Here is a 12500-nt window from a genome sequence, read left to right as displayed (position 1 = left end):
AGCTTGTATTTGTTGATGACATGTGTTAATATTCTAAGAATTAATTAATTGATTGATTGATTGATTGATTGATTGATTGATTGATTGAAGACTCAAGGTCCATAGAAACTCTTCTCTGTTGATGAATTGAATACATATGACCACAATGGAAGAGGGGAGAAGGGGAGCAAGCTAACTGTACCTGTATGTGTATGTCCTGTGTATTTGTACTGCATGTTATGTTGCACCTAGGTGTCTTTAGTACTGTGTGTGTACTTGCACTGCTGTAATGTTGTAGTTGTATGTATAGGACCCCCTCTAAAACGAGATGCTGCATCTCAAGGGGTCATCCTCTCAATACAATTCTGACAAATTCTGACAGCTGTGGCTCTAATCCAAGTCTCTCCCGGGTGACTGAACTTCTCATCTTATCTGCAAGGGAGATGCCAGCCACCCTCCTGAGAAGACTCATTTTTGGCTGCTTGTATTTGCGATCTTGTGCATTGGGGCGTGACCCACATTTCATCACCATGTGAGGAAGATTATGTGCTCCAGGAGAACTAATCTAAATCACTTATTTTTCTTTATTTTTTTAGAGAGTGAGCATCGTGCTACGGAGTGTAAACTAACCTTAAGAGGTGCGGAGAAGGTGGGATAGGTAGGTCAATATTGACACATCCTGCTTCGAGACGTGTTTCGGTAAGGCCTTATCTGTGTGTGTGTGTGTGTGTGTGTGTGTGTGTGTGTGTGTGTGTGTGTGTGTGTGTGTGTGTGTGTGTGTGTGTGTGTGTGTGTGTGTGTGTGTGTGTGTGTGGTGTGTACAGTGAGTCAAACATTATTATCTATATAACCATCAGTATTGCTGCGTGCAATGTGTATCTACTCTAATGGTTATTCAGCTTGAAACAACATTTAGTGAAATTGACTTCGCTTTCTCTGTCACACATGCATGCACGTACATGCACACATTTAAAATATATTGTCTAACATATATTTTGTCTTATATTTCATCATGCTCTACACAATATAAATAATATGTATGCTGTCATTTTGTTTTTGTGTTTGTGTAGCCCCACCCCAGGCTCTGGCTGACTGTGTATGTGTGTGTGTGTGTGTGTGTGTGTGTGTGTGTGTGTTGTGTTTGTTGTGTGTGTGCGTGCGTGCGTGCGTGCGTGCGTGCGTGCGTGCGTGCGTGCGTGAGTGCGTGCGAAAGAGAGAGACCTCCTCAGAGAGTAGTCTTGTATGCCAGCTGTGTCTGAAGCTCAGAGTAGAAAGCATATGCACACATACACACGCACGCACGCACGTACGTACGCATGCACGCACGCACGCACGCAGGCAGGCATGCACGCACACATGTCGCACGCACGTTGCACGCCCACGCGCTTGCGCACACACACACACACACACAAGTCATACCTCTGAACTTCTTGGGAGGGTTCTCCAGGTCACCAGCGTTCGGTTCCACAACACAACGATCATCCACCAACCTAGAACCAATCAAACAAGCACACACACACACACAATGTATGTCAGAATGCCATGAATTACTGAAAAATCACACCTGTGTGAACTGAGTGGTGCAACTCCCCCCCCCCCTCTCTCTCTCTCTCTCTCATTAGCAGGCAACAGTGCAGCACTATCTCTCTCTCTCTGTTTCTGGCACAACAGCGCCACTTTTGCCCCTACTGGTACTCATAGTCACATAGTCACATAGTCACATAGAACATTGCTGTTCCTTGGAGTGGTTGCACCACTCAAAAACGAGAGCGAGAGAGCGTCTCTCCACAGCCACAGAGCACATTGCCTGGCCCTGTATCTCCACAGCCACAGAGCACATTGCCTGGCCCTGTATCTCCACAGCCACAGAGCACATTGCCTGACCCTGTATTTCAAATGGTCAAATACTTGATTAAGGAATATAATATGCCTTTTGTATTCTTTCTGTATATCAGCAAAATGTAGATTTTTATGTTAGACATTGAGGGAAATTAAGATTCTCAGATTTCTTTTTTTTAAAACACCGCTTATCAACTAACCAGTTAATCGATCGATAAGGTTATCAATTATCAATTAATGAATGAACCGGTAATTGACATCCCTAGTTAGGACCCATTTGCGGGTCAGAAACCCATTTGTATATGTGAAACGGTGATCTAGAGGCAGCGGAGAATCACCTTTGTTAATTTGTAAGATAAATCTTGTGGTTCTTCGAACTACATTGGTTATCATAACGAGAGAGTGCTCTTTCGAACCACTTCTTTGAGAGTTCAATCTCAGCAGCACTCCCAGTACGGGGACTCAATCAGGCTTCATCCCGTGCACAAGCAAACTAAACCAAATGAGAAGAAAATCATTGGAGAGCATCAACCCAAAACCAAGGAACAAATCGGAACAGTCTATCCCTAAACAGAGAATGCGCAGTGGCAGAATACCTGAGCATTGTGACTGTTCCATAACTAAGGCAACTAAGGCTTTCAATAAAGCTGCGTCAACATTTCACACCCTAGTAGTTGAAGTAATATTGAAGCAGTTTGAAATGTTGACGCAGATTTATTGAAATGGTTCTTATTGTCCACAGTGCCTTCATGTTGCTTGCTGTGCTATGATTGTTTGAACCCCAGAGTTCTAAGGTAGCTTTCTGCACCGACCTAGCGGCCCTGGTTAGCGGAGCGAGTTTTCACTGTAGCGGCCCTCGATTTTATGAAAGAATGAGATGTGGATGGTCTCAATGGGTGTCGTTTATTTTTCATCAAGCATAGATGAAGGTCATTTGAACACCGTGAAAACTATAATTGAATTCTTATTGTTGAATTATATCATAGTCACCCTCAGGTGTCTTTGACCAGCCCCATTTGCACAGTGAAGGTAGTTCTGGTGTTAAACCCAGACATGGCCTCCTTGGAATACTGCTCTCTTATATGCTCTTCTAGGGCAGCCTTGGTAGGAGGGATTGATGCCATTTTGCCTCTTTGCAAATAACTTGATCCTTGCTGTATCCATGTCTGTGCATGTGCTGGCCTGGTTCCGTCATAGAGTAAGACAATAAACCTCTCAATTGTGGCCATTATCTCCTATGTCATTTGGGGCTGAAGACAGTTTAAACAGGGCATGTGTAATCTCAGGAAACACAGCCCACAGCCCACAGTCTTTTTCCCATGGCCAACAAGGTTGACACAGTGTCACAACCCATAGCCAACGCATCAGCACCATAGGGGCGGCAGTGGCTCAGGAGGTAGAGTGGCCACTTGGAAAGCGGAAGGTTCCGAGTTCAATCCCGGGCTCCCCCAAAAGCTAATGTCGAAGTGTCCTTGAACACTTAATTGCCCCCTGATGAGTAGGTTCTTGCATGGTTTTCTCCACCCTAATGGGTGAATGTAATGCACAATCTATGTAAAGCGCCTTGGATAAAGACAAGGTACTATATAAATGCACAATTTACCATAGAGTCAGCACCATAGGCAATTCCCGATACATAGTAGCCCATGACATTGCAGCATGCATGGAACCTCCCGTTTCGAATGGGATCAGTGTATTGAAACGGGGAAAATCAGGTGCAATCAGGCCTTTCAATAGACTGAGTAGACGTCTACCCGTCTACTCAGGTGCTCAGTAGGTTGATTCCTTCCGATTGTGTCGGTTGATCTGTGCAGTTTAATGCATCGCATGCAGCTACTGGAGCTCAGTAGGTGATCATTCCTTTCAATGCAGCCGTAACATCGAACATGCACTGCTCCCGTGCTTGCGGTTATGTTTAGGTTAGGATTAGAGATAGGGATAGTAATTTCGGAACAAGGAACCTTCTGACTAACGACACGGCACCGCTCCAGTAGCTGCATGCGATGCATTAAACTGCACAGATCAACCGACACAATCGGAAGGAATCAACCTACTGAGCACCTGAGTAGACGGGTAGACGTCTACTCAGTCTATTGAAAGGCCTGATTGCACCTGATTTTCCCCGTTTCAATACACTGATCCCATTCGAAACAGGTGATGGAACACTGTATCAAGCTTTGTTGGCGCGGCCATGGGAAAAAGACTGCGTGGGTTATATGGCCGGCCGTCAATATCCACTCTATTACATTACATAAAGTTTTTGAATGTATTGGATCACACTCGACTATTATGACAGGTGCGTATTTATTGGATCAACATTTTAATTCCAATAAAATAGATAATAGCTCTATTTTCTTGATATTATATGATTTCAGCCATATGGCTGCCATCTTGAAAGTGGCCATATTGAGTTTGAGGTAAATGGAAGCTTCTGGCCAATTCCAAAGTTCCAAAATTCTGCATCATGAAAAATGACTGATTTGACACTGAGATCACCCATATCAGACAGTCATGCAAGTGAGGGCTGCCATCTTGAATAATGCCAACAACCATCTGAATATTCAATGACAATTTTCTGAAACATTATATCCATGGCTAACATGGGCGCCATGTTGAAAATCCATGATGGCTAGATTTCCAAATCTTTTGGGAATGCATTTGGCTAAAAGTGTATCATGCTTTAAACACAAACTGAACCATAATTTTGATTATCTGCACTAAAAAGACTGCCAAAATTCAAATCACAATGTTCTGTCAAAATTAACACTGCTCCAACAAGAGAAGACAGTATGCAGCCACTGCACACAAGATGAACTTTTCCAAGTACTGTACCTGCCAACTGCACCAAGACATTAGAGAGACACAGACTGTGCCCTCGGTTCTGTTTCCTAAACTTTGATCATTAGAGAGATTAACACTAATCTCACACGTATGTGTGTGTCGAGTCACACACACACAAACACACACACACACACACACACACACACACACACACACACACACACACACACACACACACACACACACACACACACACACACACACACACACACACACACACACACACACACACACCTGTGTTGTGTAGACTTACACGTGTCTGCGTGTGCGTGACTATGGGAGCAGTGTGTGTAAATTGACAGTCTAATGTAGTAAATGTGTTTCTGAATGGACTCCTAATCTCTCTGACTTACTGTGGCTCCACCACAATCAGCAGCTGCTACTGCATTACCATTACCACTACCGTGCGTGCGTGCGTGCGACCGTGAGTGCGTGCGACCGTGAGTGCGTGCGTGCGTGCGTGCATGCGTGCGTGCGTGCGTGCGTGCGTGCGTGCGTGCGTGCGTGCGTGCGTGCGCACACACGTCACCTAATGAAGAATTTCAAATTCTTCATTACTAGAACCTTGAGATGTAGCATCTCATTTTCGAGGGCATCCTTAAAGACAATAATACAATATGAACACAGTTAGGCTTTAACAATACAAAAATAATAGGTGAAGACCCTGAGCCTCCAGCACAGATTTCAACAAACTAAGTAGTTCCAGCCACGTTAAGGCCAGTCCACAACAACATAATCGCCTAATGGCAATTATTTGAGATAATCGCAATATTTTTTGCATAATCGTCAGTTGTTTCCATGTTGAAAAATATCCATATATTTTCAAACGTTTTTCAAAAGTAGCGGAAGTAGCAGATCGACAAGCTTACAACACGTCTACGCCAGTGGCTGAAAACTGCTGCTATAGAGGGTCTCTTACATAAACGTACAAAACATTCAAATACGCCTGTCCTTATTCTGTCTAAAGAAATGTCTTCAAGAGACCTCACACGCTGCTCTTCCTATATCACTAATGGCAACAACCAATCAGGGCCTTTGTCTGCATGTCAGGTGTGTCCCAGGTGTGTGTGTGTGTGTGTGTGTGTGTGTGTGTGTGTGTGTGTGTGTGTGTGTGTGTGTGTGTGTGTGTGTGTGTGTGTGTGTGTGTGTGTGTGTGTGTGTGTGTTTATGTGCATGCGTACGTGTGTGCGTGCGTGCCTGCGTGTGCGTGTGCTGGCTGACTTCACATCACTTCACATACTATGAATGGAGCAATCACCAGCACAACCACAGATGTCCTGAAACACGTATGTTTGTGTGACACACACACACACACACACACACACACACACACACACACACACACACACACACACACACACACACACACACACACACACACACACACACACACACACACTCACATTCCAGCAGACACAAGGCAGTGTTGAAGTGTACAGTTGTGATGAGTTGTCAGAGTGACTAATGTTTTTAAGATCAATGTTAGAGCTGTCTGTCTGTCTGTCTGTCTGTCTGTCTGTCTGTCTGTCTGTCTGTCTGTCTGTCTGCCTGCCTGTCCGTATGGTCTTTAGATTCAAATCAAAACAAATGTCGAGAGTGACATTAAAACTGTGAAGTTAAGAAATGATGAAATCGGTTAAAAGGAGATCAGTAAAAGCCTGAGGCCAGTCCACACACCAATGCAACTACTTGCAACATGCAACTACTTGCAAACATGTAACTACTTGCAACATGCAACTACTTGCAAACATTATCTCCAATGGCAGCAAGGAGTTGCATTGGTGTGGACTGGCCTTAAAACGGTTTTGTTGCAAGGAGCTGTGACTAGTTGCATTGGTGTGGTCTGACCTTCCAGGCAAGGACAGAAGTGTTTTTTAGTTGAATCTTAAAAGCCACCAGCTGAGGTTGCCTGTCTGATATGTAGATTGTTTTTCAATTGGCTGGAAAGAGCTATGGAAGCCAGTATTCAAATATCTCAGGCAGGCAGGCAGGCAGGCAGGCAGGCAGGCAGGCAGGCAGGCAGGCAGACAGACAGACAGACAGACAGACAGACAGACAGACAGACAGACAGACAGACAGACAGACAGACAGACAGACATAACTAAATGTAATTGTTTGGAGAAAACAAATATTTGAAATATAAAAAATAAAAAAAAGGGGGCGAGTCATCTAGAAGAGGGTTAGGGTTAGCGTGCGTGACTACCGGTATTTTACAATCCACTGGATCGATCAGCAGCAAATATCTTATGCACGCTGCCAAGAATTAAATTGCTGAATGTTTCTTTCACATATCAATATATCAATATTGGCTTCAAAATGTACTTAAAGTACCAAAAGTAAAAGTACTCATTGTGCAGAATGTCCCATTTCAAGTTTTCAAATGTATAACAATATTTGGATCCGAGATGTATTGGAGTAGAAGTAAAAGCATTGGAAATTGGAAATACTTAAGTAAAGTACAAATAACTCAAAATTGTACTTACAGTAAGTACATGTAATGTACGCAGTTACTTTACACACCACTGGTGTTTAAACACTTAGGAATCGAATCACACCCTCCTGTAGAACACAGGATTTATGTAACAACGTACTGTACAATCTGTCGCCTGCTCTATAATTGGCGTGACAAGCATTTGGCTACAGGGAAAAAAGTTTCTCTCTCTCTCCCTCTCTCCCTCTCTCTCTCTCTCTCTCTCTCTCTCTCTCTCTGATCTACTAGTTTAGCAGCTTCCAAGTGTCAAAGCATAGGTGTTGGGTCACCAACCAAACACCAGAACAACGACTGTGCCAAGAACCGCTTCAGACTAAAAACAATAATACACTCTCAAAAACAACGTAAATTGAAACTCTGCAGTGTTTCTCCTACAGTATATGCATGATTGTGTGGTGGGCCACCACACAATCATGACCAGCCACCACAGTATGATTTTTAGTAGGCGGCCGCGAATAGGCCACAAAAAAGGCTAAAAACGAGTGTGCATGCGTGAAAGCTCCCCCCCACACTATCAGCTTCTGGCTAGGGGAAACACTAACTATACCAGGTATTAAACAATGAACCCAGCAGCATCTGTCTAAATAACATGCTCTCTAAATTGCATTTGTATTAACATTGTGGTCAAGAAAAACAAACATGAGAACAAATGACCAATGGTCTGTTGATTGATTGATTGATTGATTGATTGATTGATTGATTGATTGATTGATGTACGGTACGCAGAGTATGCAGATGGGTACATTTCAAATAAAAGCAAAGGTCAATACAAAAACTGTGGACGACACCATGATTATGTATTACACTTGTTTACAACAGGGTCCACCATTTTCAATTCATCTGAACGTTACATTACAGTTGGCAATGCATGGTCGTCATATCTTGGTCAAGTGCACCATGGCACAGATCCTGCACGTCTGGAACTCTACTATAGGATGGATGGAACACCAATGTATACAATGATATTCCCTCGTTCTGTGTTTAGATGACGGTGTTGGAGAATGAATCCATGAATCCAATCCTTAATCCATGTCCTAGCACCTTGATTAATGTTCTTAAGTATATATAATGTACAGTACACAGCGGCTGTTGTGCTCACGCACCTTTATATATAACTTATCTCAGGTACCATGTGTACACTATATGTTTTGGACCTGGGAAAAAAAGATATAGTTGTACTTAGGGATCAGGTTTTTTGGGACCGATACCGATCACCGATTGTTTTTCTCATGATCAGCCGATACCGATAGGTCCAATACCGATACTGATCTTGTGAAATGTTGCAAATTTTAATATTTCCAAAATTATTATATGTCAAAACTCCTGTGTGGGGGGAGGAAGGGGATAATGTTTAGGCCTGTCACAAAAATGCTAAATGATATTATGCTCTATATCTGATTGATATGTATACCACTTAAATGGTGTAAAAGATCAGTTTCTCCAGATACGGTAAATTGCCGATCACAGATAGGGTAAATGCCAATTACCGATCAGAGTGAATATCGGTCGATATGGCCGATCACCGATCGCTGGCCGATTATCGGAGCATCTCTAGTTGTACTGTCTGTCTTGTAGCACACAAGGACCTACAGTATACAAGGAAAAAACCTTGTGGAAAAAGCTGAGAACTTTTAGAATAACTTTGTACTGTGTGACGACCCTCTCCTACCCTGCCTAACTGGCTGATTGGCAGGGTGGAGTTGGATCGTCATTGAGATTGGACCACACCTGAGTCTGGTGTGTCCCACGCCTATATAAGTGTCAATCTGCCTTCACTCCTGAGTCTTATCTCCTCTCTACTGGTTTGTTTGTTTGTGTTCCTTGGTTTACACCTTACAACATTCCCACTGCACATACACTTGCATGCATGCACTGCTTACACGCTGATGATCATTCATATTCATATGACACCTTATACTTGTGATTTAGTTAGTTAACCTTTAAATAAATATATTTGTATACACTTTTAACTGTGCCTGTGTCTCCCTTTTGTTGCAATCATGAGTCAGATTGTAACATGGGGGCTCGTGTCTAAGTTGGTCGGACAAAATTGATTCCTAGAATGTTTGAAAATGGTTGGTTGGTTGTTAGCACTTTGGTTTGGTCATCTTTCAGTCCAGGAATTTGGGCCTTGCAGGGGTAGTGTTCTCCAGTGGTGAGTACCAGTACTACCTGTTAAGTGCTAAAATAATGGGAGATACAGATGCAGTTTAGACATATTCAATGTGTAACTGGTTTGGTTATTGGTTGATATTCTAATTTTGAGAAAATGAGTTTTTCTAGTTTCATGAAGAGGGAGGGGTGATATTGACACGTGCTTGTCTCCCTGGTGGTGCAAGGAAGTGTGGAGCTTTTCCCTGATAGGTTAAAGAAATGGGGCCTCGATAGGGGGACTCATTTGTTTATTATTTTTGCTAAACTGTTTGTTATTTTTGTGTGTTTTCCGTGCGGCCCTGGGGGCACATCCATGGCTTTGAGAGGGTTGCCATTTCATGGTTGCCCAATCTACCCATCGGGCTCAAGTGCATAAATACCTCCCGCCAGTAGGACACATGAAGACTAGGGTGAGTTATCTAGGTGGGGGAAAGCTCTGTCTCTGTCTTTGAGTCTTTATCCTTGTATCCACCAGGGAGGGAGCATTTTGCAATGGTTGCTACAGTACTTGTATGGGGAGAAGGATTTGCCAATGGTGAATTAAGAACCTGAACTTCCCTTTGTTTATCTTGTTTTGTTTGTTTTTTGCATTGGCTCAAGTAGTTTGGACAGGTAAATTGAGTTCTGAAATTATTGTTGGAGTGGAGGACATGTAGGGCTCAGGAGTTGAGGGTTTGTGAGGGAGTATCATAGAACATGTCAAATGGTCAGACTTATACATGGTAGGCTACCGAGGTGCAGTTCATTGGGCTCACATTTGGATTTCAGTGTCGTCTGAAGTCATTTGGGATTGGGTGCTTATGGTGGTGTTTGTCTCCTGGGCCTTGAGAGCAAGGAGGACACCTGTAATGCCTGAGGTCTGGTCTAGCGTCATAGTTGACGTTTTGGTGATGTCCATGTTCTGATTGTGTGGTCATTGTTTTGGTTTCTCTGAACTTGGCACGGGATTTGGCCTGTGAAAGCTTGGAGACTGGTTGGCTACGGTACGGTACCTGTTTGGTTTCTCTGTAGGATGGCATGGGATTTGGCCTGTGAACTCTCAGACAAGCAGACAGCTCTCTCACATTGTCCTTAGATTGTCCTTTCACAATACATGTCAGAACTAAAGTACCTGTTAAATATCTCTGGTGTTCTTCCCATACTAGCTGGGTCAATCCTGTTCTCTTAAAGTGCTTCTCGACTCGGTCTGAGTTGCTGAGGTTGTGGTTGAGCTGGATGGGGAGTCAGCAGTACTTCTTAATTGAGCTAATGGTAAATTTTGGTTTGTTTGATCTAGTTGGTTTTCAGTGACCCTATTGTCCCTGTTTTATGGGGGGGGGGGGGGTGACGACCCTCTCCTACCCTGCCTAACTGGCTGATTGGCAGGGTGGAGTTGGATCGTCAGTGAGATTGGACCACACCTGAGTCTGGTGTGTCCCACGCCTATATAAGTGTCAATCTGCCTTCACTCCCGAGTCTTATCTCCTCTCTACTGGTTTGTTTGTTTGTGTTCCTTGGTTTACACCTTACAACATTCCCACTGCACATACACTTGCATGCATGCACTGCTTACACGCTGATGATCATTCATATTCATATGACACCTTATACTTGTGATTTAGTTAGTTAACCTTTAAATAAATATATTTGTATACACTTTTAACTGTGCCTGTGTCTCCCTTTTGTTGCAATCATGAGTCAGATTGTAACAGTGTGCACTGCAGTAACCAAGTGAACACAAACCATGCCAGCTAAATGCCCCTCACAGCTCAACACAGCCACTGTTAGTCCTTATCGAAGGGGTCAGCCATTCAAGCATGCACTTGTGTGGAGAATATGACCACATCTGACCACAACACCATTTCCACATCTCTGTAGACCAGTGCCTATTGGGTCATGCATTGGAATGTGTGCCATTGACTACATTTTACTGATGTCATTCCCACAGATCTGAATGCAGATATCACTTCAGTAGCTGCTCCTATTGGAACAGCTGCCAGTTGAGCAGTATCTTTGACTGTGTCCCAATAACGGACCATATTTCAAAGTCACTTAGATCTTTTTTCTCTTTCCATCTTGATCCAAAATCTGCATGAGCATGCGCTGCTTTTTTATACACATGATGCCACAGAGCATATTTTTCATTAAAAAAGGTTACATGATAGTGAGGCTTTAATATCCGTAGAGCTTTACTTAATGCCCCATGAAGTGTTCAAATATTGTCATTAGGGCTGTCACAATTATTACATAATTACATAATCACAATTATTTTGCATAACCAAGTTGAAAAATGTTCATACATTTTCACACATTTTCAAAAAGGGTAGAAATAGCCGATTTACAAGCTTGACGTGTTGTGACCTTGCAGATCAGCTATTTCCACTTTTTATGTTTATGTTTAAGAATAAAGTTAAAACTAAGTTATTATATATTTATATATCTTTATTAAAGATATAAAATATGTCGGTGATTTATTTGTGTACTTAGGTAATGTGTCATATACTGTATATGCCCTGTGCAACTTCAAATGCTAAAAGCCAAACAGAAATGCAATGTTAATAGCAAATATTTGACAATAAATCGTCAGGTAAAATGTCATATCTATGTAATAAGTGTGGATCTTTACACTCTGCTCCCTAGGAGGAGGGGATGGGGCGAGGGGGTGGGGGGTGTGATCTCAGAGTGTGTGTCATGCTTGTACAGATTGATCTGTAGGATCACAGGTGCAGAGCCACACTGTGAAAGACGATGGACAAGATTGTTGCCATAAATGGTTTATCTTGATGAAACTAACTTTAAGTATAACTGTGTTTGCTGTCCACAGCTGTTACTTTTCAGGATTCACAAAAAATACACTGTAATTTACAAATAAACTTAAAATATGGAGATATAGGTTTCTGCCTGGCTGAAAGTGCATGCATTGCACACTCTCTCACTCACACACACACACACACACACACACACACACACACACACACACTCTCCTGGAAATCTACCGCAGCCACGATGGCATGACTTCCCTTTCCTTTAACAAGAGAACAATGTGCCCACACACACACACACACACACACACACACACACACACACACACACACACACACACACACACACACTTTACAATTTACAAACATGACCCCCAGGAACTCAAACACGTTCATCGAGGTATAGGGTGTATCTCTGAATTGATCAACCATCACAATCCTGTTATCTTTCTACC

At 42.8% G+C, this 12500-nt stretch overlaps 1 protein-coding gene across 1 annotated transcript in view; it reads right to left on the bottom strand.

The window, feature by feature from the left end:
* itpr3 (inositol 1,4,5-trisphosphate receptor, type 3) overlaps positions 1 to 12500 on the bottom strand; it is a gene marked incomplete at its 5' end in the record, with an annotated part of 74308 nt that overhangs the window by 60271 nt on the left and 1537 nt on the right. Inside the window, one exon of the mRNA XM_079514552.1 lies at positions 1399 to 1469. Coding sequence (XP_079370678.1) covers positions 1399 to 1469 — 71 coding nt within the window. The remainder of the gene's footprint in view (positions 1 to 1398; positions 1470 to 12500) is intronic.

Source organism: Electrona antarctica (genome assembly GCF_951216825.1).
Source record: "Electrona antarctica genome assembly, chromosome: 2".
Taxonomy (NCBI): Eukaryota; Metazoa; Chordata; class Actinopteri; order Myctophiformes; family Myctophidae; genus Electrona; species Electrona antarctica.
Note: the sequence above shows the minus strand (reverse complement) of the source record. Positions and strands in the feature narration are given on the sequence as shown.